The sequence below is a fragment of the Polyodon spathula genome, chromosome 8 (genome assembly GCF_017654505.1).
Source record: "Polyodon spathula isolate WHYD16114869_AA chromosome 8, ASM1765450v1, whole genome shotgun sequence".
In the NCBI taxonomy this organism is placed as follows: domain Eukaryota; kingdom Metazoa; phylum Chordata; class Actinopteri; order Acipenseriformes; family Polyodontidae; genus Polyodon; species Polyodon spathula.
In genome coordinates, this window is record NC_054541.1 from 45,054,125 (window position 1) to 45,076,997 (window position 22,873).

At 39.1% G+C, this 22,873-nt stretch overlaps 1 protein-coding gene across 1 annotated transcript in view; it reads left to right on the top strand.

Moving 5' to 3' along the window:
• Positions 1–19,764: 19,764 nt before the first annotated feature.
• LOC121320025 (protein O-mannosyl-transferase TMTC2-like) overlaps positions 19,765–22,873 on the top strand; it is a 118,677-nt gene continuing 115,568 nt past the window's right edge. The window contains exon 1 of the mRNA XM_041258137.1: positions 19,765–21,157. Within this exon, the coding sequence (XP_041114071.1) occupies positions 21,075–21,157 (83 nt within the window). The 5' untranslated portion in view covers positions 19,765–21,074. The remainder of the gene's footprint in view (positions 21,158–22,873) is intronic.

Genomic DNA, 22,873 nt, shown 5'->3' on the forward strand with positions numbered 1-22,873 from the left:
TATCGATACCGTCTCCAGAGAAGCCTCTGACATCCTGGAAGGGGACAATGTAGAGGCTGAGGTAGCCTCCCACCACTCGGACCAGGATTCTGAGTCCGAGGTGATGGACACTGACGACCCTATGTGGTCTGTGGTAGACAGGGCAACCCGCCACTTGGGTATCGATTGGCCCAAGACAGAGCTTCCCCGGCGATCTCTGTTTAAGTCGCCTTCAGCCCATTCCCATCAGTCAAGGAAGTGCAGTCTCCCTGGGGTGCCCCGGCCTCTGCTCCTGCGACGTCTCGCAAGGCTTCGGCCTTTACTATGCAGGGGGCCAGTGAGGCTGGTCTAGCGTCCTTTCCACCGGTGGACGCTTTTTTCGCCGCATTGGTTAAAATGCGGACACTATCTGGGCTTACAAAGGACCCAGCGTGTCCTAATAAGCAATGCAGGACCACAGAGATACACCTCAAAAAAGGGTACTCTGCGGCCACGGAGGCAGTCAGACTGTCTAATGTAGCCAGTCTACTGGCGGTTTACCAAGCGGCACTCATTATAGACCTACCTGAGTGCCCTTCTGCGGCCCTCAGAAGCGAGCTAGGCACAGTCAGCCAGCTGCGTGCGGGCTCAGGGCAGGAGCATTGCTTCTATGGTTGTGGCCAGAAGACAGCTCTGGCTCTTGCAGGCGAGAGTGCAGGAGCCTGACAAGGCCCCCTTGCTGGAAGCTCCAATTACACCCGGACACACATTTGGTCCGGCAGTGGAGGAGATGCTGCAACGCTCCATCAAGGCATGGTAGGCATCACAGCAAATGGCCAAGATGTGGCCAAATAAGCAGTTCCAGCCGAAGCGGCCTCAGGAACAGCCATGGAGTAAGACACCGCCACAGCAGCAGGTGCAACCACGGGGTAGTAGAACCTCCCCCCGTAGGTCCATCAGCACGCGGCCAGCCTGGCTTTACAAAGCCGCGGTGCGTAGAATGGCGCCCTAGAGGAGGTGGCAGGTCATGTCCTCGTGGCTCTGGCCAGGCCCCTCGTGGGCGAGCACAGCCAAAACAGCCCTGAGGCACCCAGGCAGCTATTAGCCCACCCTTATACAGTTCCACAGCTCCAGTTCTGGCAACAGTGCGCCAACGACATCTGGGTGCACAAGACCATTTCCACCGGGTACACCCTTCAGTTCTGGTTAAAGCCCCCCCCCCTTCAGGGGGTGGTCGTAACTGCAGTGAAGGACTTGGCTCAGTCCTCAGCTCTGAATGTGGAGATACAGGCACTGTTCAGGAAGCGTGCCATTCAACAAGTAGACCCTGCTCTGATCGACCAGGGGTTCTATTCCAAATACTTCCTAGTGCCCAAAAAGGATGGCGGGTTCCGCCCTATTTTAGATCTGCGAGTACTGAACAGATACCTACGACGGTTATCATTCAGGATGCTTACGCACAGGCACATCATCCAGTCAGTCCGACATGGCGACTGGTTTACCACGTGGACCTGACAGAAGCGTACTTTCACGTTCCCATCTGCCCGGGTCACAGGAAGTATCTGCGTTTCACATTCCAGAGCAGGGTGTACGAGTTTTGTGTCCTCCCATTCGGTCTGTCACTAGCTCCTCGAATCTTTTCCAAATGTATGGATGCCATTTTAGCTCCTTTGCAGGCTCAAGGTGTCCGACTGCTGAACTATCTGGATGACTGGCTCGTCTGTGCGCAGTCCAAGGAGCAGCTGGCACAGCACACAGTGATGGTTATGGACCATCTTCAGCGGCTGGGTCTGAAGGTCAATTCAGAAAAGAGCCGCCTCGTGCCAAGCCAACAGACTGAATTTGTGGGTCTGCATCTGGACTCGGTGTCCATGGAAGCGACCTTATTGACACAAAGAGTTGCCTCACTGGAATGGTGTCTCTCCCTGTTCAGGTTGAGAGAAACAATCAGCATAGAGCTGTGCCAGCGCACCTGGGGCTGATGGCACAGCCCCAGGTGGCCCTTCCCACCAGAGACCTCTACAGGCCTGGTTCAATGCCTTCGCGTTACATCCGCGGAGAGACAAACACCGCAGGTTGACGGTATCCCGAGTGGAAAGTTCAGTCAAACATCCGCCAGGGCGTTCGCCTGGGTCTCATCTTCCGGAGGGAAGTGATTACGACTGATGCTTCCAACCAAGGTTGGGGAATATCTTGTCCTATGGCAGTGATATTACAGTTTCTACAGAAACTGTTAGATGAAGGGAAATCTCCCTCTACACTTAAAGTGTATTTAGCCGCCATATCAGCTTGCCATGTACGCATTGACGGGTTATCACCAGGTTGCCATTTTCTGGCATCACAGTTCCTCAAAGGTGCTAGAAGCCCTTACCAAGGCACCATTTGAGCCTCTCCACACTGTGGATATGAGGCTCGTGTCTATTAAAACTGCATTTCTGCTGTCAGTGGTGTCAGCTAAACGTGTCAGCGAGTTACATGCTCTCTCAGTGAATCCTTCATATACTCATTTCGCAGGAGACGGTTCTAAGGTCTCCATGCGCCCAAATCCAGCCTTTTTGCCAAAGGTCATATCCCTGTTCCACATGAACCAGCCAGTCGAGTTGATGGCGTTCCATCCTCCTCTTTTTTCTTACCCAGAGGAAGAACGGTTACACATGCTCTGCCCTGTGCGGGCATTGAGGTGTTATATTGACCGTACAAAGACTATGAGGCAAACAGAACAGTTGTTCATATGCCATGGTTCTAAGACCTTGGGTCAGCTGTTGTCTAAACAACGCATTTCCCATTGGATAGTGGATGCTATTAAATTAGCTTATGAGTCTGCAGGCCTTCCACCACCAGGGCAATTGAAGGCGCATTCCACTAGGGGTATGGCGACATCCAGGACCCTCTTTAAGGGAGTGCCGGTGTCCGACATTTGCGCGGCAGCCAGTTGAGCTACACCGCATACTTTATGAGGTTTTACCCGTTAAACATACTGGATTTCTCTGCTCCACTATTTGGAGCTTCTGTACTACACACTATGGCATCCTAGGATGCCAGTACGATGTTTACTATTTCACTTCTGACAGCTGTCATTGCGAGCATAGACGCTGAGGCGCAGCTCCGCATATGCCTAGATGTCTTACCTACGCAATTGCGTTATGACGTAAGTCTGTCCTACTGCCGAGAATCCTCCCTCGCGACGGCTTGGGTACACTGTTCCCATACTTTGATGGTTATTTTCAAATTGAAAGGGAACAATAGGTTGCGGATGCAACCCCGGTTCCCTGAAAGATAAAATAACCATCAACCCGCGAGGTCGCTCCGGAAGCCTTCTCGGCCCGAAGAGCAAAAGAGGAAGAGATTCTCTGCGTGCTGCGTATAGTAAGCTCCCAGGGGGGCGGGCTTACATGGCAGCTCGCACAGAGGCCTATCGGCAGCTTTGCTATAAAGCTCAGCCAATCCCTACTGCCTGACTGCAATGTCTCATACGTTGATGGTTATTTTCTCTTTCAGGGAACCGGGGTCATTGTTTTAGGCTTGTTTACTTAGTCAAACTTTTTGATCTAGAAAAATGTAATCTATTAACATAAATCATACATTATACAATGATTAAATGATTCCAAAGTTCAGTTGTGGGACCTGTCCTGTTTTCTCTCCCGCTCCCTGGGTCCCCTCATCCCCTCCCATGGCTTCTCGTGTTACTTCTATGCAGAAGATGTTCAGATCTTCCTCTCCTTTCCCACCTCTGACTCCAACATTTCCTCCTGTATCTCTACCTGTCTCTCAGCCATCTCCTCCTGGGTGCACTTACATCATCTCAAACTCAACACCTCTCCAAATCAGACATTTTCTCCCCCCCCCTCTTCATTCCCCACCACAGATCTCTCTATCTCTATTTCTAGTCACCCTTGACCCCTCCCTCTCCTACTCTCAGCACATCTCTACTCTGGCATGTTCCTGATGTTTCAACCTCAGCAATATATGCAGAAATCGCTCCTTTATCACCGACTACTGCACTCAGATACTAGTTCAGGCCCTGGTACTGTCCTGCCTTGACTACTGCAACTCCCTTCTGGCTGGCCTTCCTGCCTCTGCTATCCGTCCGCTCCAGCTTATCCAAAGCTCTGCTGTTTGCCTTATCTTCCCTTCCTTTTTTCTTCCACAGTACACCGCTGCTCCGCTCTTTGCACTGGTTCTCTATAGCTTTGACCTTTCTGCTCCCACCTATCTCCAGACTATCATTTTTGCCTACACCCCCTCTTGCCACCTCCGCTCCTCCACCTCCGGCAGACTAGCTGTACCCCCCCTCCGCTCCCCCGCCTCCAGAGCCCGCTCCTTCTCCACAGTTGCCCCTCAGTGGTGGAACATCCTATCCATGGATCAGGACTGCTCGGTCCCTGACAAAATTCCAGCACCTCCTCAAGACACACCTGCTCAGACAGTATTTGTAAACATCACAAATCTTAACCATACTGGACTATAGGCACCCAATTGTACCAGTACTTGTACTAAACTGCTCCATACCTTGTCACATTCAACTACTGCTCCTAACTATAACTACTTACTGCATCTTGTATTTGATTTTACTCTTATAGGTAACCGTACTCACATTTTTTGTAATAGCTCTTATCTGAAATCTTTCTCGTCCATTTGTCATACTTACTACGTATTCTTACTGGACTTCACTCGTATAAGCAAATATTTACTATAAGTTTAAACTGCTCTTAGTCAAACTCGCTCTTACTTATAATTTATTGTACTCTTTATTTTGCTCTTACTTGTATTTCATCTTATTGTACCTTCATAACTGCTCTTATCTGTATTATGATATTCTGTAATGTGATATTTTATAATGTGATAACTTGTAGCGTGATATTTTAAAATGCAATACTTTGTACTGTGATATTTAGGAACAGTTGCAAGTCACACTGGATAAATAAATAAACAAACAAATAAATAAATAAATAATAATGTAGAGGCAAACGCAGCCATGACTTTACATTGCAGTTCCTGCAGCTGCACACAATACTAAACACCAAAGAAGGCAGCAGGATACAAAGCTGTGAACTTTCAAGCTACCAAGAAACAACGTCAAGGTGCTCTTAAGTTGCCTCATTATAGTTTACTGAATATAACAGAGGAACCAATCAATGAAAGTGGTGCCAGATATCTTCATAAAGACTTCATATTAAAACTATGAGTTCAATAATGTTGTTATATTGATAAGCATGCATGGGACTGGATCTCTCTGCTTTATCAGTTCAGTCTTCAGCTTTTATTTTTTTCTCAGTTCTTCACCTGTCAACAATCCTGCTGCCCACATCCCAGTGGTCTCTGTTTCCTGTGCATCTGGTGCTTGTGTCACCTGGTAAGAAATTATATATCCTTCATCACAACAGACAAAATAAGCCAGTTCCCTTTCACAGTCAAGATGAAACAAAAACATTTGCATGTGTTTACATAGACAAAAAATGAAGAACATACTGGCAGTATATTAAAAATTATTAGAAAAAGTTTCATGTACACATTTTTTTATCAAATTACATATGCGACAGCGATGGATCATTTTCTCTGAAATCTTTATGAAAACAATGCAGTCTTTTAATCTTCTCTGTAAATAATATGAAAGTATAATTTTCAGACAAAATGTAACTGGGAAAATCACAGCTGCTTATTTAATGCATGGAGGACAGATGACAGGGACTGTGTGGTTTCTGGAAAAAAACAAACTTTTCTTGTCAGAGCTAGTGACAAAGGTCAGGTGAAATCAAAAGGGGGCAGGTGAAATCAGCAGAGGGCAGGTGAAATCAGCAGGAGGCAGGTGAAATCAGAAGGGGGCAGGTGAAATCAGCAGGGGGCAGGTGAAATCAGAAGGGAGCACGTGAAATCAGAAGGGGGCAGGTGAAAACAGCAGGGGGCAGGTGAAATCAGCAGGGGGCAGGTGTCCAGTTGGATTCTTCCTACCATCAATAAAATAATTTCCCCCGGCCTTTGCTACCCCTCTCTATATTCAATGTTCAAAAGTTCACAACTCAGTTATTATCCTGTGCTGAACGATTTCCCATAGCCAAGTTATTTAAGCTTTTTGAATGGACAGCAGTCTTCTTTCATTTGATCCAGGAAGTCAAATGACATAACAAAATTAACAATTCACATGACAATGACCACGAGAGCCCATGTGTTACCGTATTTTTCCTCCTCCTAACTATACTTTTAAAATTAGGGTTAATAATGCAGGCGTGAAATTGAAAATTAGTCTCAGTGTCTGTTATAAAGGAACCATTTGTTAGAGGAAAAAATCTAAATCCTCTAAGAGGTAAAAGGTAATCTTCTATTCCAATTTATGATCCTAGCCTTTAAACACAATAATTGCTACCTGCTATCTATGTAGAAAGTCATTAGGCATCCATCACATACTGGTGTTTCCCCTAACTAAGTCCCCTTCCCAATAATAATGTATAAATAAGTTATACATTCCGTAGGATTCTTCCTTTGTGTTACTTTTTAAGTGGTTCCCAGCCCTGGTAATGGGGACCCCCTGTCTTTGCTGGTTTTCATTCCAACAGAGCTCTCAGTTACTTAACTATGCCCTTAATTGAATTGAATTGATAATTGTTTTCAGTTCTTACACAGTTGCAGAGTTCAAGTTATTTATAAATCTGCAATTGTTTAAGAGCGTGGAAACAATTACAAAGGTCTATTTAAGCAAATTATCAGTTCAATTAAGGGTCTAGTTAAGTAATTGAGAGCTCAGTTGGAATGAAAACCAGCAGACACAGGGGGTCCCCAGTACCAGTGTTGGGAACCACTGCTCTCTTTAACGCTCCTTTAGCAGCCCTATGGTGTGCACAGTAGAGGGCGATGTTTAACAATGTTGACATCACTGGGAAGCATTCCAACTCACTGTATTCTCTCTCTCTCTCTCTCTCTCTATATATATATATAATTTCACCATTAGCAAATTATTAAAATTAATTTCAGATTCCAGGCATGTCCTGGGAGATATTATATAGACTGTAACATTAAATATACACACTATATATATATATAAAAGTAGCGATCTCGGTTAACGCAGGCAGGTGCATCACCCAGTTCAAGGCCATCCACACACAGGCGAAGGGCGGGCGCGGACCCGGGATACAATAAAGCATAGCGCCGATACCGCTGTACAAAAGAGAGCATGCTGGAAGGCAGCCCCAGGGCTGGTGGGTGACGTAATCACACAGAAAGACATAAGCTCCATATACTCTGCAAGGAGCCGGCTCATTTGTACGGCGGTATTGGCGCTATGTTTTAGTGCGAGATCCCGTCCTCAGTCAGTGTGTGGATTGCCACGCCCTGTGTGATGCGCCTGCGGGACACATAACAACACACACCTGACTGAAATACAAAACAAAATAATTCCCTCTCCGTAATGCACATATAGTGAAGAAAAAAATAACTTTCCGTGAATTAACCATGCCTAAAGCACTATGTAATCAATGCTATATTTAAAAAAAGGTAACATTCCCACTCGTGGATCATTTTAACTAGCAGTTTTTAATCTATAAATAGCCTGGATAAACAGCGGTAGGTTTAGTTCGAAACGACAGACAAGCAAACCAAGGGCGACAAGGAGAGCGGGTCAGGAGGGGTGAAGAGGAAATGGGCTCGCCTCAGGTGCGGCTGCCGGAGCGGCGTTGAAGCGTTTCCTCTCCCGGAGAAAGCTGTAGCTCCTCTTGCAGCTTAGAAAAGTAAATAAATACATTACGAAAGAACCACGTAATAGGCCTAATATTTATTTAGTTATAATATACGAATTCTGAATAAGATGTCTGTGTTATAAAGTGCCAGCCCAGCTTTTCTTCAGTTCAAATACTGTATCAAAAGGGAGAGACTAGTTAGACTGAGAAGTTGTTTACAGTTTGAGCAACACCGGTACTGTGTTTACTTTAGAAATATTGCATGAATCAATGATATAAGGAATTGGGGGACATACTGTAGGAGCGTTATACCCGAGGAGTGTTATAAGGCTCTCGGTTATAATATTTTTCATGACAAACTAGCTTGATTAATTAAACATTGTTGGTAGTTGGTAGATTATAAACTGTATTTTGATTGGCGTACGGTAGTGTCGCTCTTGAGTTCCTGGCTTATTGAAGTTGTGTAGAAATGGAAGATGAGCAAAAAATATGTCTGGTTTTTATGAAGGATAAAGTACAATTACAAACGTAAATAAATAAATAAGTAGAAACATTACCACATTGTAAATGGGCATCATATGCCATATTTACAGTTCTAATAACGTTACAACAGTGATACATATTTATGCCATTGGTGTTCCCCACATACTTCATGGAAAATTCCAATGTGAGAACAGCTTATCAATAGAATGTCATTAAGATAATGGGCAAACTGGTACATTCCTGTTTTACAAATTATATCTGACTCCAGGGCAATGCTGGCACCGAAAAATGTGGCATGTCTCAGATTTAAAATAGTTTAATTTCTTGAGAAGATTGTAGTCACAATAGTGTGTAAATGGTTAGGTGTTTACACCATTAAAACAACCCTTTACTGGATTTATTCTGAGAAGTTTTCCTAAACTATTCTGGTAAGATTATCTTTCTAAGGAGACTCTATTGGGACCTCCGTTTTAAATTTACTTTTGAAAGAAAATTCTATTCAATTGATTGTTTTTTCAGGAAAGGGCCTATTAGATTTTCTTTTCATGTCTATTCCTTAGCAATAAAGAGTAATTGCTAAAATAATAATGCATTGTAATGGAATTTGTTAAAGGTCACTGGGGGTCCTCCAATGCCATGACCAAGTCAGTTGCCTCTTTACACTCCATGTTGCTGGCCATCTCACTCCAAACTCAAGGCAATACTTACTGTGCCAGCAACCCAGAAAACACCCAAGCAGGTAATCATCCACATTATGATTGAGAACTCTGGAGGACACATGGACTAACTAACTACATTATCAGAGACTTAACTACCTACATTATCAGAGAGCTAACTACCTACATTATCAGACAGCTAACTACCCACAGAACACCACAAATATCACCGGTATAAATGATGACAAAAAGAGTCTTTTTAAAAAATAAATTATGATGAATCGCTTCAGAGAAATTAAACACCTTGTTGTAGTTCTTAAGAGCTTAACTGGCAGGGCACCTGAATCAATGTTCTTCTCTGAGTGGTTTCAGTAGAAAAGGGGTTAAATACAACTCGCACATGATGCTCATTCAAGTCCTGAACCTCTCAATCTGGGATTTTCTTTCAGGCCTAAGAACCGGAACAAGAGGCCTAATTTTCATACACATTCCTTGGGCCTCTTGTGACATGTAGATATCCTAAAAACATACAGCACTTCACTGCATCCCAGATAAACTCCCTCTAAACTCCACCTGTGAGCGATTTATGTATTTCAACTAAGAGGGCTTCTTCAACAAAGCTTGCCAGAGTCACTGTCTGGATTTGGAACAAACAAACACACATTTGCTTAATATGGCTGTAATCCAAAGTTTTATTCAAAATCGTCCCACTCAATTCACACTTTCAGAATTCTTAGTGACATTATGTGTACTGTTTTTGTGTTTTTCTAAGTTTGTATGGAAAGGTTACCCTGGGGAACACTTTTGTAACATGAAAAGGACTCCTTCACTATATACAGTCACTTGTCCTATTGACAAGTGACTGTGGCAATGTCTTTTTTGCTACATTATATTGATAGCCTGACAAGGAGCTATCTGTTCTGAATAGTGCTGTTCACTTGAAAGAGTAATTGTTACAAACAGTCACTTTGTCAATGCCTCTCACCTGTTCATCATCAAATCATTTTTCACTCACCTTCAATCTGGTCCACACAAATGTCAGTGCGTATTTATACCAAGAAAGTCATGGAATTCATTGGAGAAAACTTATCCTCACCTAGAATATTGTGTTCAGTTCTGGTCACCTTGCTACAAAAGGCATATTGCTGCTCTAGAAAGAGTGCAAAGAAGAGCAACCAGAATTATTCCTGGTTTAAAAGGCATATGATAAGCAGACAGGCTAAAGGAATTGAATATTGTGTCTTGAACAAAGAAGACTACGCAGTGATCTGATTTAAGCATTTAAAATTCTAAAAGGTATTGACAATGTCAAACCAAAAGACTTTTTCGACCTGACAAAAGAAACAAGGACCAGGGGTCACAAATTGTGATTAGATAAAGGGGCATTCAGATCAGAAAATAGGAGGCACTTTTTTTTTACACAGAGAATTGTTGTAGTCTAGAACCAACTCCTCAGTAATGTTGTTGAAGCTGACACCCTGGGATCCTTCAAGAAGTTGCTTGATGAGATTCTGGGATCAATGATCTACTAACAACCAAACAAGCAAGGTGGGCCAAATGGCCTCCTCTCGTTTGTAAACTTCCTTATGTTCTTATGTAATCCTAAATAATAAATGGGTGTTAATTCAATGCACATGTTAGTTCTTTCTGCTTTATGAATATCGATGAGATTTCCACCTTGTTTATTGATGCTTTTCTGGTATTTAACATACAAACCAAAAAACTAAGATTAAGAAATATAAATGCACAACACGATATTGAATAAAGTTTCTGATGGTTGGCATGAAAAATAAAGACAAAAACAGATTATTTTTTGTTTTTTTTAGGCCTGTCCTGAACTAATAATTCTTTAGCATTTTCTAACTTTCACCACTTTCATTCATCATCACAGCAGCAAACATGTCATATGTAATCATAATTCTGTTTTCATTAGGTTGTGCTATTTTGATACACAATGTATTTGGTTTCATTTCAGCCCTGATATGTTCTAAGGAGACGAGGACTGCTCCCTATATCTGTAACATGGAGGGAACCTGCAGATTGTATGTTTTGGCATGGCTCCTAAAATGGCACCTGTTTACTGCTTTAAAAGTTGGAAAATTGATTAATTTCAAATATTCACTAGAACATTTTTTTATTATTATTTTACTTCAAGTCACACTTAGTTTCTTATGTATCCAACAGACAGCTAAACATATCTTGTGAGCTTGACTTGTGCATCCTTGTGGTAAGCAACGGATTGAGTTTTACTTTGATCTCAGGCTAAAATATAAAGATATTATCTTTGTATTTCACACCCGTTATAATCATGTGATAAGTTAAAGACATTTAAACATATTTTGAGGACTATGGGATTATTTTGCAGAAAAGGGTTTCACTGATATTGACGAGGAAACTCACTTTATCCAAGGACAACTACAAGCCTTCACGGTAATATATGTCGTGCTCACAAGATATTATGTCCTGCGCGCACAAGATAATAAGTCGTGCTCACGAGATGCTAAACTTCTTTTTTAAATTCACACCATGTCCCTTTAGGCGTTCCATAAAGATGTCACTTCTGATTGAGCTCAACACAAATAAAAATAACCTTGAGGAAATAACTACTTCAAGATGTTTAGCATTTCATTGAAAATAAACACATGTAAGAAAATCATCATGCTACCCCTGTCATGGCAAATTTGCCCCTCGACCCTACCCCACTGCCAAATTTGTACCATGGTTCTAAACAGGTCACATGGCGATTTCGTTTCGCGATTCAGAGTGAACAGAGTAAAAACAACGCTACTGTATATCTGTGCGATTTTGATTGGTATTTCACGTTGATATTTGATTTCTTTTGTTATTCATCATCTCTGGATGTCTTACATTACACTGACCTGCGTGTGATTAAATATTTACACTAACATTTTATGAACTAATTTGGTCTCATACAGAATTAATAACGTTTGTTAATATACTTTTATATTATAATAACTTTCCTGTTGTTTTGTCCTAGCGGTTTGTAATCACACAAATACAGCGTGTCATCGTGGACACATAAGCCTGTAAACAAACACTTGCGTTTTGTGAGTGTTCGTCTCTTCAGAAAAGACACTGGGTGGTGGTGGTGGTGGGGGGTGGTGGGGGTGGGGTGGGTGGGGGGGGGGGGGGGGGGGGGGGGGGGGGGGGGGGGGGGGGGTGGGTGTCATAACAATTTCTATGCAGTTGAAGACAGTGGTGCAACTGAAATAGCTTTCTCTGGTGCGAACACTAGAAATGTAATACCGTGCTATGTAGGTGCTAAAATAGAAAATTGGCAAGCAACTAAATGGAAAAATGTACATAGGAACAAGGAGAAAATGTGCCGTTTTGTGGCCATCAACATTTTAGCTTTCACACATTATGTTACCTCGTAAAAGCTTTCCATTTTAGAAGCCAAACGGTGACAGCATTTTAGCTTTCTAATGACTTACAACTGTTAAAAGGTACCTTACAAATACTTATTTTTTCACATGTGCACATGTGTAGACATACACAAGGAGATAGAATGTTGTTCGCATAGAGTACATTAAAATACTGTACAAAGTAATTACTTTCTCAATGTATTAAGCCATGTTACAATATTACTAGTTTTAGTAGTAGTTTTCCATAACACTGTCCCACACTATATCCTGATTGATACCTATTGTACACAAAGGTGTCTGATATACTTCTCTTTACTCTCACTAGATGGCAATATACCAGGGGTGAACATATTTTATGTAAACAGAATATACCTCAAAAGGATGAGGAAGAAAGCATACTACTGCCTTGCCGTTATATATGTGTAACAATCAGACAGTTCTCATAGTTGCAGAATAACACATTATTTGTGGAGATGACTGTGTATAGATTTACTTTAGCGTGGAATGTGTTTGAGCTGGTACAGTATATCCTTGCTGTCTTTAAATGGCAATTGGAAACTAAGAGTATTAAAAAAGTAAATAATAAAACATTCACACAATCTACACATAAAATTATAATCAAAACTGTGGACCCCTATTAACGTTCATTACATTTGTATTCATTTTACAATAAAAAAAAAAAAAAAAAAAACCTTTTTGTACTCTCAAAGTCAAATGTTATCCTCATCACTGATGAAGAGACCATAAAATGATATTGAGAAACACTTCTATTCAATTTTTTTCTAATAACCAAAGTTCTAAAAAACAGAGCACATATGGAAACTATATATAAAAAACATCAAAAAAGTGAAATAAACGATTACCCAACATCAAAAAAGTGAAATAAATGAGTACCCAAGTTATTTTATACTCTTAAGATCTCAGCCAGACAGGATGTCAGATCTTGGAAAAGTTGTGTACAAATCACTAAGTCTTGCATCAGCATCTTACAAAACCTGTTGATTGCTTTTTCATGACATCCATCTGAAAATCATCACTTTACATCCTGTTTTCATGGTCAACATGTAAACCGGATAGAAATGCCATTACCAATTGTAAAACTGTATATTTCCATAAAAATACATTTTTTTTTTTTAAAAATCTTTTAAAGATTTACAGATTTTATTTATTCTATTTGCTTTGAAAATGTATTGCGTTGAGAGAATGCAGCTGAAAGTAATCTCTGAAAATGTTTCTTTTTACTTTATATGAAATCATGGTAACCCACGGGTTAGCAGGGCAAACACAAATATATATGATAACGCAATGTCCCTAAAACAGGATAAATGGCCAATGCATCTAGTAATACTATAAGAAACGTATACAATTATATTTAAAAAAATGACTGGAAGTCTTTCTAAATGTCTTCAACGCCTGGCATGAAACGTTTGTCAGATAATTTAATATTTATCTTTCATGGTATAAACATGGTGAAAGCATAGTAAAGTGCAAAATGTTAGTGTTGCATTTCAATTGTGATTCCAATGTAGGACCTGTTTTTTTTAATGCAAAATGTACATATATTTGTTGTATGCATAAGTCACAAAACCAAAAACTAAAAGTGATATAAGACTAAAATACTCAAACTTCCATAATGATTAACTGGCCTTTCATATCTTCTTTATAGGTATACTTATTTAAAATGAAACTAAATAAACATGCCATCAGTACACAATACTATAATCAGATAGAAATGTCTAACCAGGGCCAAATACCACTTGTTTTTAATTTGGAGTAAAGCATGTTTCACAGCAGGAGTCCCCTGCAGACGAGCTGGGTGATTTATAGTAGCAGGTCTGAATTTGGGTAGTGTTTCATTATTTCCAGTTCCAGCCCTGTGTAAACCAAATCCCAATAGATAATGTTAATCATACAAAGGGAAATTATATATTTATTTTATTTAAAACGACTGCAACATCACCTTGGTCGTATTCACGTCCTTGACTTTTGTGGAAGCAAATGATGCAGGCCAAATTATTTACACAAATAAATTATATAGCAGACACTTCATTAAGGAGTATGAATAACACTAAGGAAACTGAATTACTTACAAGCTGGTAATTGCAAATTGCCGTACATACTGTATGCATATTATTTAATGTATTAGCAGTTGTTATCAATCACATATGAAATGAATAGGGCAGTGTGGCAAAATGGCTGCTGATTGTGAACAGGTGCAGAGGTGATGCAGTGCAAGAACAAACACAGACAGGAAACTGTAATCTGTTTGGAAAAGGGGTCTTTATATTTGTACTCCTGGTCTGGCGACATGATGACCAGTTTAAAGTTATAAGAAAGTGTATTTATTTAAAATATAATATTTGTTTGAGCATTTCTAACTGATGGATGGATTAAAGAGCAACACACTCTAAGTAAGTAGTTGTGTTATATTTTGACTGCACTGTTTTCCTGGTAGGTTAATTGCATCAATTATTTTGTTTGGAAAATGCAGGTCTACTGTACCATTAAACCATAAACCATCAAACTGTTTAGACTCTGTATACTGTAGGTAAGAATGCAATCTCTCTGCAGCTTTATCTGATTGATAATGAGCATGCATGTTAGCATAATAAAGTATCTAATTAAGATATCCAAGTGAAATAAATGGGGTTGTGCCTCTTCATCACAGCTACACATAAATATGAAGTGTTCATTACTGTAACCTGTGTGTTTTTATTGTAATTCACATAGTTTACTCACACCATGACTCCGTAATATCACTTATCACATGAGCACAAGCACATAGTAATTATATGCAACATCTGCTTTTATAATATTAGACCTCTTTTTACCTAATCCACCTTGTTTGATATGTTCTAGCTTAACATCATGTTTTACTTATTAATGAACTTCAATGTAAACTGATAACAGTACCGCTACCTCAAAGGAAACTGGCACACTTAATTTCAGAAAGAATCAAACCAGCGCTGTACAGGCAGTGCTCTGGATTGGTGTTTAAAATAGAAACCTTATGAAACTGAAATCTGTCTCTTTAAAATAGCCTTTGTTCAATGGGAAAATGAAGAAGATGTTTTTGTATTTATACCCCATATGTTCAGTATTCATACCCCATATGTCCATCCTTAAAGTTGCTCTGCACTTTCTGGCAAATGCATTTAAGTCACAGGTGAATTGCTTGAGAATAATGCAAGCAGTTATCCTCTTTCTCACAGTTCATCACAGAAACACATTAAATAAAATGGGTGGGTACTCAACAGTATAATGGCATCTTGCAAGACCATTGTAAGTTATTAAGAATTTATGATAAGTGTGATATTTTACTTTGTAGCACAGTGGTTTGCAGACATTTATCTATGTATTTATTGAATAATTATATTACCACTATGTCAATGAACAAATGGGGCAATATTTATAGGCTTTGATGGATCTTAACAGACAAAAAATACATATGCTAGTTAATGTACACATTCATAAGTACATCAGAAAAATAAATAAAACTGGATACCTGTAACAATTTAAGTTATATAGATCATTGAATACTGCTAAAGCATATCAGAGTGTGCATACACAGGCTTAGTTAATTATTGTAAACACATCACAAGTAACATACAGTTTCAGTGAAACTCAAAACTTCCAAGGATTTCTAGTGTAAGCACAGCCACTTGTACTAGATGGCTTTGTGCTATTGTACATATGTGCCACTGGGCTATATTGAAACTCATTTCATATGTGACTGAAACCATTGTGGGGAAATAAATGATAAGATAATAGGGGAATATAAGCAACTGACAAACACACAGTGTATCGAACACTGGTATATAGATTCAACTGATGTGAGTTGTGTGTATTTGATTTCTTAGATCAAATGAAAGAAGAATGCTGACAGTTCAAAAAGCTTAAATAACTTGGCCATGGGAAATCATTCAGAATGGATTGTGAACTTTTGAACACTGTACTGAGAGGTGTAGCAAAGAGTGGAGGAAATTATTGCACTGATGGTGGGAAGAATCCCACTGGGCACCTGCCCCCTGCTGATTTCACCTGAGCCTCGTTATTAGCTCTGACAAGAAATGGGAAGCTTATTTTTTCCATAAACCCCACATTCCCTGCCATCTGTCTTCCATGCATCAAATAAGCAGCTGTGATTTTCCAACAGTAATATATATATATATTTTTTTTTAAATATACTTTCATATTTTTTCCATGAAGATTAAAAAACTGTTTCACAAGGACTTCAAGGAAAACCTTCTGTTGCTGTCGCATATGTAATTTGATTACAAAATGTGTACAGGAAACATATACTATTTCTAATAATTATTAATATCTCACCAGCATGTTTTTTTTTTGTCTTTGTAGCTGGTAGACCATTCATTGAACTGTTTAGATTTATTTTCCAAGCAAGTGTGCCTTAAAAAACACTTGTTAAAAAAAAAAAAAAATTGTCAAAATGTGGCTCTTAGCTTAGGTTCTTCACCCTGCTCCAGCCAAATCTACTTACAGCCGACTAACAGTAAATAATCAAAGGCAATGATACGTTTCTAGGACTTCTTTCCCATTTCTTTTCTACTGTGCAATATTTTAAATATATTGCTATTTAATCATTTTACACGTTCTTTGCATGTTCATTTTGGCGTTATGATTTATAGCGATTTAATCGTTTTTTTTAGATCAAAAAGCTCTGACTAAGTAAATAAATCTAAAACAACTTTTTGGCATGCATTTTACAACAGTGGAATTTCACATCTCATAGTAATGCTTACAATCCTAGAACACCTGTGGGCACTCCCTTATCAACATTCTTAGAACACTGCTGGGGCCTGCATCTTTTCAAGAATAGCTGTGCCTGTTGGTTGTTTAATTACCATGTGACCAGGGGACATGTCCAAGCCACATGTCCACCTCGCACATCAAGATCACAGAGACACTCGGAGCTCCTTCTTTTGTTTTTCAGGTACAAGCATTTATTTTCTTTTAAGTAATATTAAGCTTTGGTTCACATACTGGTATTTATCCCCCCTTACAAACAGGCAGTCTTTTAAAGAGCTAGCCACACCCACATTAACAGCCTTAATTAAACAATTTAGTACCATTTCTCTTGCTTTCCATGTTCCTTAAGCCTGCTATCTGCTATTAGCTGCTGCTACTATTTCACATATTATATTACTATCATGTATTATGCCACTGTATTTAATGTACTATTTCATGTATTATGCACTTTCCACTGTATTTAGTGTACTATTTTGTGTATTATACTACTTTCATGTATGATGTACTTTCCATTGTATTTAATGTATCATGCATTGTTTTTTTTTATTTACTGTATATCATGTATTATGTATTTCTCTGTATTTGAAATATTATGGATTTTCATGTATTTACTGTATCTTGTAAAGCGCATTGCGATGGTGTTCCTCTATGAAAGGCGCTATATAAAATAAAAATTGGTTGATTGATTCTTTTTATAACAATATAAATCTTTAAATAGTTACATATATAAAACATCATATATAAAACATCACATATAAAACCTTAAGTCATTTGTTTCTTTTTTATACTGTGCACTTGCATACACAGTATTTTTAACAATGCATAATAGTACCTACAAACATGCAAGCATTTAATTTATTTTCTCAACTTTCAATATTTATGGTTTTAATTACTGTTATTGTACAATATACCGTTATTGATATAAAACACCGTGGCTAAGCTGCACATAAAACACTACCCCAGAATAAGTTACATATAAAATAGTACAACAACATGACTCATTGTAAACAGTCATGCCTCAGTGAGGGTGCTCCCTCACAAACCACTACAGTACATTGAATAGGATAGGGCACTGAAGGGTTAAAAATTGCTATATAGTGGATTTAAATAGTAATTTCAGCTCATTTATGTGGGAGTGTGGCAGTTCATTTCAGCTGCCACACTCCCACATTGCTTAGTGGCACAGGGGGCTGAGCTGTAATTTGCATGTCAGAATCATGGCAAAAATGTTCTATGACAGTAACTCACTCTGGCATGTATATGCATATTTCTGCCTTGCTTTGAGACAGCAATATTAGAATCACATATAGAGTCAGTTGACTGGGAATCAAACCCAGAATGACCTTGTAATGTTACATTTGTGCAGTGCATCATATATGGTTGTCATCCAGTAGTTGCCTTGATAGATTGGTCAGCACTTCTGCATTAGATATTGACTGTGATATTGCAAATTCATATTTGACAGACAATCAAATACTTCTAGCTTATAAATGTATGCGTATTGCTGTTTTAAGATACTTTTACACATTATGTTACTGAAAGAGTATTTATAACCATGGACCTGCAGAATCCTCTGAATGTTTACTGCTCATCGTTTGTCTAGGTTATGATGCATCCAAAGGTGGAGACCCTAGGGAGCTGAATAATGCATGAAATCAAAATGAATTCAGATTGGTACTTTCAAGCTCAAGCAGTGATTATGCAAGCCTCAGTCCGTCCAGGCTGATCAACACCATTTCAAAGTATAAGAACAAGCCGCATGTGCTGTATAACAGTGCCATTTTGGAAAATAAGGGAAAGGTTTCTGTTTTGAACAGCTTCATGATTACATGCTGACAGGAAAGTCTACACAGTCTTTGAAACTTCCTTTGAGCCGCCAGGTGTAGACAATCATGTGTCTGTACATGGACCACAAGTCCATCCTCACAGCATTGCATGAATAAAACAAAAACACAGGAAAATTTAGTTACTGATTACATCTTTAAAAACAGCACATATGCCAGTGCTGAGTGAGCCCTCTGTTGGCCTTGTTGTAACACTGCAACACTAAACTCACTTTGCAGAAACACTTGTCAGAAATACATGTATTTTAAAAGCTTTTCCCACTATACGTTTCACATGCCTTGAAAGGAGTCACCCTTTCAGACCTAAAATATGGGTATTTTATTGAAATGCTGTGGGAAACAGGGACCTGTACTTTTCTAAATATCTCATAGTGTAAATTTCTAAAGTTGGCAATTTACACATAGTGCAAACACTCTATTATGTTTAACATACATTAATACCTACACACTTGGCACCTCTGTTGCAAGGTATATATTCTATATATTTATTTTAATAGAACAGTTGACTTTTATTTCTACCTTTAAATTAAAAATTAGCCATTAGTTAGAAGTTTAATTTGTGTTCACATTACATTTTGCCAGTGAGCTTGGTTTGTCTTTTTTATGTTTACTGTACAGAGCAAAGCATGTTGGTATTTTAAAGATGGTCCTATATAAGACATTGTAGAAGTCAGTCTATAGATTATCCTATTGTACATCCTAAAGGTGAATTCTTCCGGACCCTTTAGGACAGTTCTACATAGGGTATCCTATAGGCACAAGTCATATAGAATATTCTATAGGAATTGTGCCCAGTTTACTATAGGATTTTCTATAGGCTTTCCTATAGTTTTTATTTTTTATTTTATTAATTTTTTTTTTTTTTTATAGTACTCTTATAGGATATTTCCGTAAGGGTACAATCGTATTCACTCACTTGTTTATTGTTTCAAAAATATAAATGCGGAATGGTTTAATGCAATTATCAGTAATTAGCAATGGTGAACAGGAAAATGATTTACACAGGTCATCTTTAGAGACTGTAATGTTGTATATGTAAATATAAATCTGGTGTCTATTTTTTTCAGTCTTTTTAAATGTATGTTACGTTTAATGACGCAAGTCACTTTATTTAGTATACAGTAGATACTGACTTTGTCCTTGTAGAATATACTGTTGTGTGTACTGTACGCAGTAATTAGATCAGATATAGGGTTGCAATGTTTACATGCTAGAATCAATAGCGTATACTGTATTAGACTAAGTAAGCACTTGTGGTACCAGTGTAATGTCATCTTCAGGTACGCGTAAAAAGTACGCAGGCACTCACGGTGCTTGCTCTCGCACGCCTAAACCACATAGAAAACAGGAACACGCCCATTCAAATCTGGTACGTTATGCTGGTCTTTTACATGGATTTGTAATGTCATTTATAATATTTTTTCACCATTAAGAACATAATATGGGAATATTTATCATACGCAATACATTGGGTTTTGTACACTTTTTTTTTTTTACTTGTTCAACAAGCGGTGACTTCTCATTTTGTCTTGTTCGTCGTGATTTTTTGCTTTCTTTTAAGAGAAATCGGTTGTCTGTTTCCAGTTAGTTTGCAAAACAAAGTATAACAGTAAATGTACCAAAACACCCATCACATTGCAACTCATTGCACATGTACCAAAATATGTTTGACATTTCTGACATTACACTGGTCAAGTGCCACATTCTGACTATCTACCACTTTTTAAACCGGCAACTTCATTCCGTTATTTAAAGAGAAATGTGAAATACATATTTCCTTGTGTTGTCAACCTACCATATTTAGTGCATTTAGATGTTGCGTCAGGCAGTGCGATTACATTTCAATTAAACAGGAGGACCAGTTAAAATACCAGCTCAGTTTCATCCTTCCGACTTCTTCCTGGCTGTCAGGGTTACCCCCGGATTACAAGAGACACGGCGCGAGCACAGGGAGGCGGGGCGCGTGGAGGCATTTAACCACATGCGACTCAAGCACTCCAGAGTCTCAGATATATCAGCTCTACAGCATAGCAAGTCCTGCGCTCAATAATTCTTCCAAGTGCAGCCAGCATCACCATACATACCAAAGATATTGCTCGTCCCCTCGAATCAGATCGACATCAAAGCACGCCAAAGTGAAAATGGGTTAGAGGGAGGAGATGTCCGGATTGTTCATTCGCGTACACCACTTTGAAAGGATGGGGAGCTCGGTTTTCAATTGCAATGCTGAAAACATTAAAGAAGAAGAAACAGGATAAAAGACTGGAATTGCTTTTTTTGTCCCCCTTTTTTCTTTCTTTTTTTTTTTGAGAAATGATTTCAGAGTTGGTGTGCAGCGCTGTGGCTGTGGTCCTGTATTTCAATACTCTGGGTGCGGATTTCTGCTACGATGACAGGTAGGGGCACTGCGATAATCAAACTGTCAGCATTACTTCAAACCCTTTGGCAACTAGGAGAGTGTAGTAAAACAAAAAAAAACAAAAAAAAAGAACGACACGGCTTGGCAATACATTTAAAAAGAAAACAAAAAGGTCACAGCCGGTTACATTTATTGAGTCGGACTTCAGCCCGAGGCTGTTTGCTGAGGTGCAGCTCGTCATATTTATTTTATGCATTAGCCCAATGCATTGGGCTACAATGTATCAAACGTTTGGCATTCTATTTTGTAGCATTGCTAAGTTTTCAAACAGTGGACTATCTAGAGTCAAACTATGGGTATCACAATGAAAACAAGAGTCACAGAATTATACGAATTGTCGTACTAGTTACACGGACTGTATGCACAACGACTGCGGGAGACTTGCTGTGTTTGATTTATATTAAACAAAGCTGCCCTTGGTCTTTAGGGAATTATCACGTTAGTTTTCCCAGAGGCTCTCACAAACCAGGCTTCGCGGTAATTCTATTCTTTGTGTTTTTATCATCTCTGGATGATTAAACACATAGTTGCAGGAAAACATGTTGCTTTTTTCATTAATTTGTGTTACATGTTAAACTGATTCGACTGGTCCTCTTGTTGTCTGAGAAACTGCCAACGATTCCTAAGAAATGTCACAGTTAAGGCTGGTGGTGTCCTTTCTTCTTCTTCGAATTCAGTGCGCATTGTGAGGCGATGATGAAATGCTCTTCTTTTCTGTTTAAAACCTTCGGATCGATGCCCTTTGTTTTCCGGTGACTTAACCTGATTACAATTAATCTAGATGCATAATTAAAATATACTGAAAGACGACAGCAGCCTGCCTATTAGCAAATACTTGTGAGTTTCATGCTAGAATATTGACAATTTGAAAGAAAACAACTAGTATCCAAATAAATAAATAAATAAAGATACATTAATTCAATGTGATAGATTTTCATTAGCCTCTCTCCAGCGATGAAATTAACGTTCCCCCCGAGGTTAGACTTAGCTGTAGTGCTAGAATTTGGTGGTTACATCGCCTTCATAAAAATCACTTATCCAGTACAGACCACATTAGAGAATACAATCATAGCCGTGTCGTTGCTTTACAAGCGTTAAAATAGTGAACCCCACAAATTTAAAATGAATACCTTTATTCTCCATGTGGAAACCAAGGCACCATTACATGTGTGACAAATACATCTTAATTTACACAATTATCCCGCAATTAGGGACTGTATCTTCTACAGTGTTATAGCAAAACACATGCAATCACTCTTTTAGTTTTCCATGCGTATACGCGGGTATGTAGTGTTTATGTTAAACTGCACACAGTATTTAACATTATACCCAAGATATGAACTATTATTTTTTGTAGCTGAAGTGTCGTCCTAGGTATATGTCCCCTACATGATATTACCTCAGGCATCTCATTAGATTATGAACCTTAATCAAATCTTTCTGTTGTGCTTGGGATTATGTGATAATTGAGCAGATGGTGCTGTTAGTTCTCTCTTCCTCTGATAGTTTACATTCTGTGTAAGTATTGGTCTGTCTTGCCAGTGTTGGAAACGTGGAGCCAGCCTCTATGCCCGATGTGCAGTATAGTATACTAGTACAGTATACTAGCAACACTCATCATACAAGCTAAACAACATTAAATGCAAAACAACAAACGAACAAGTTGGCATTTTAGATTACAAAAAAAAAAAAA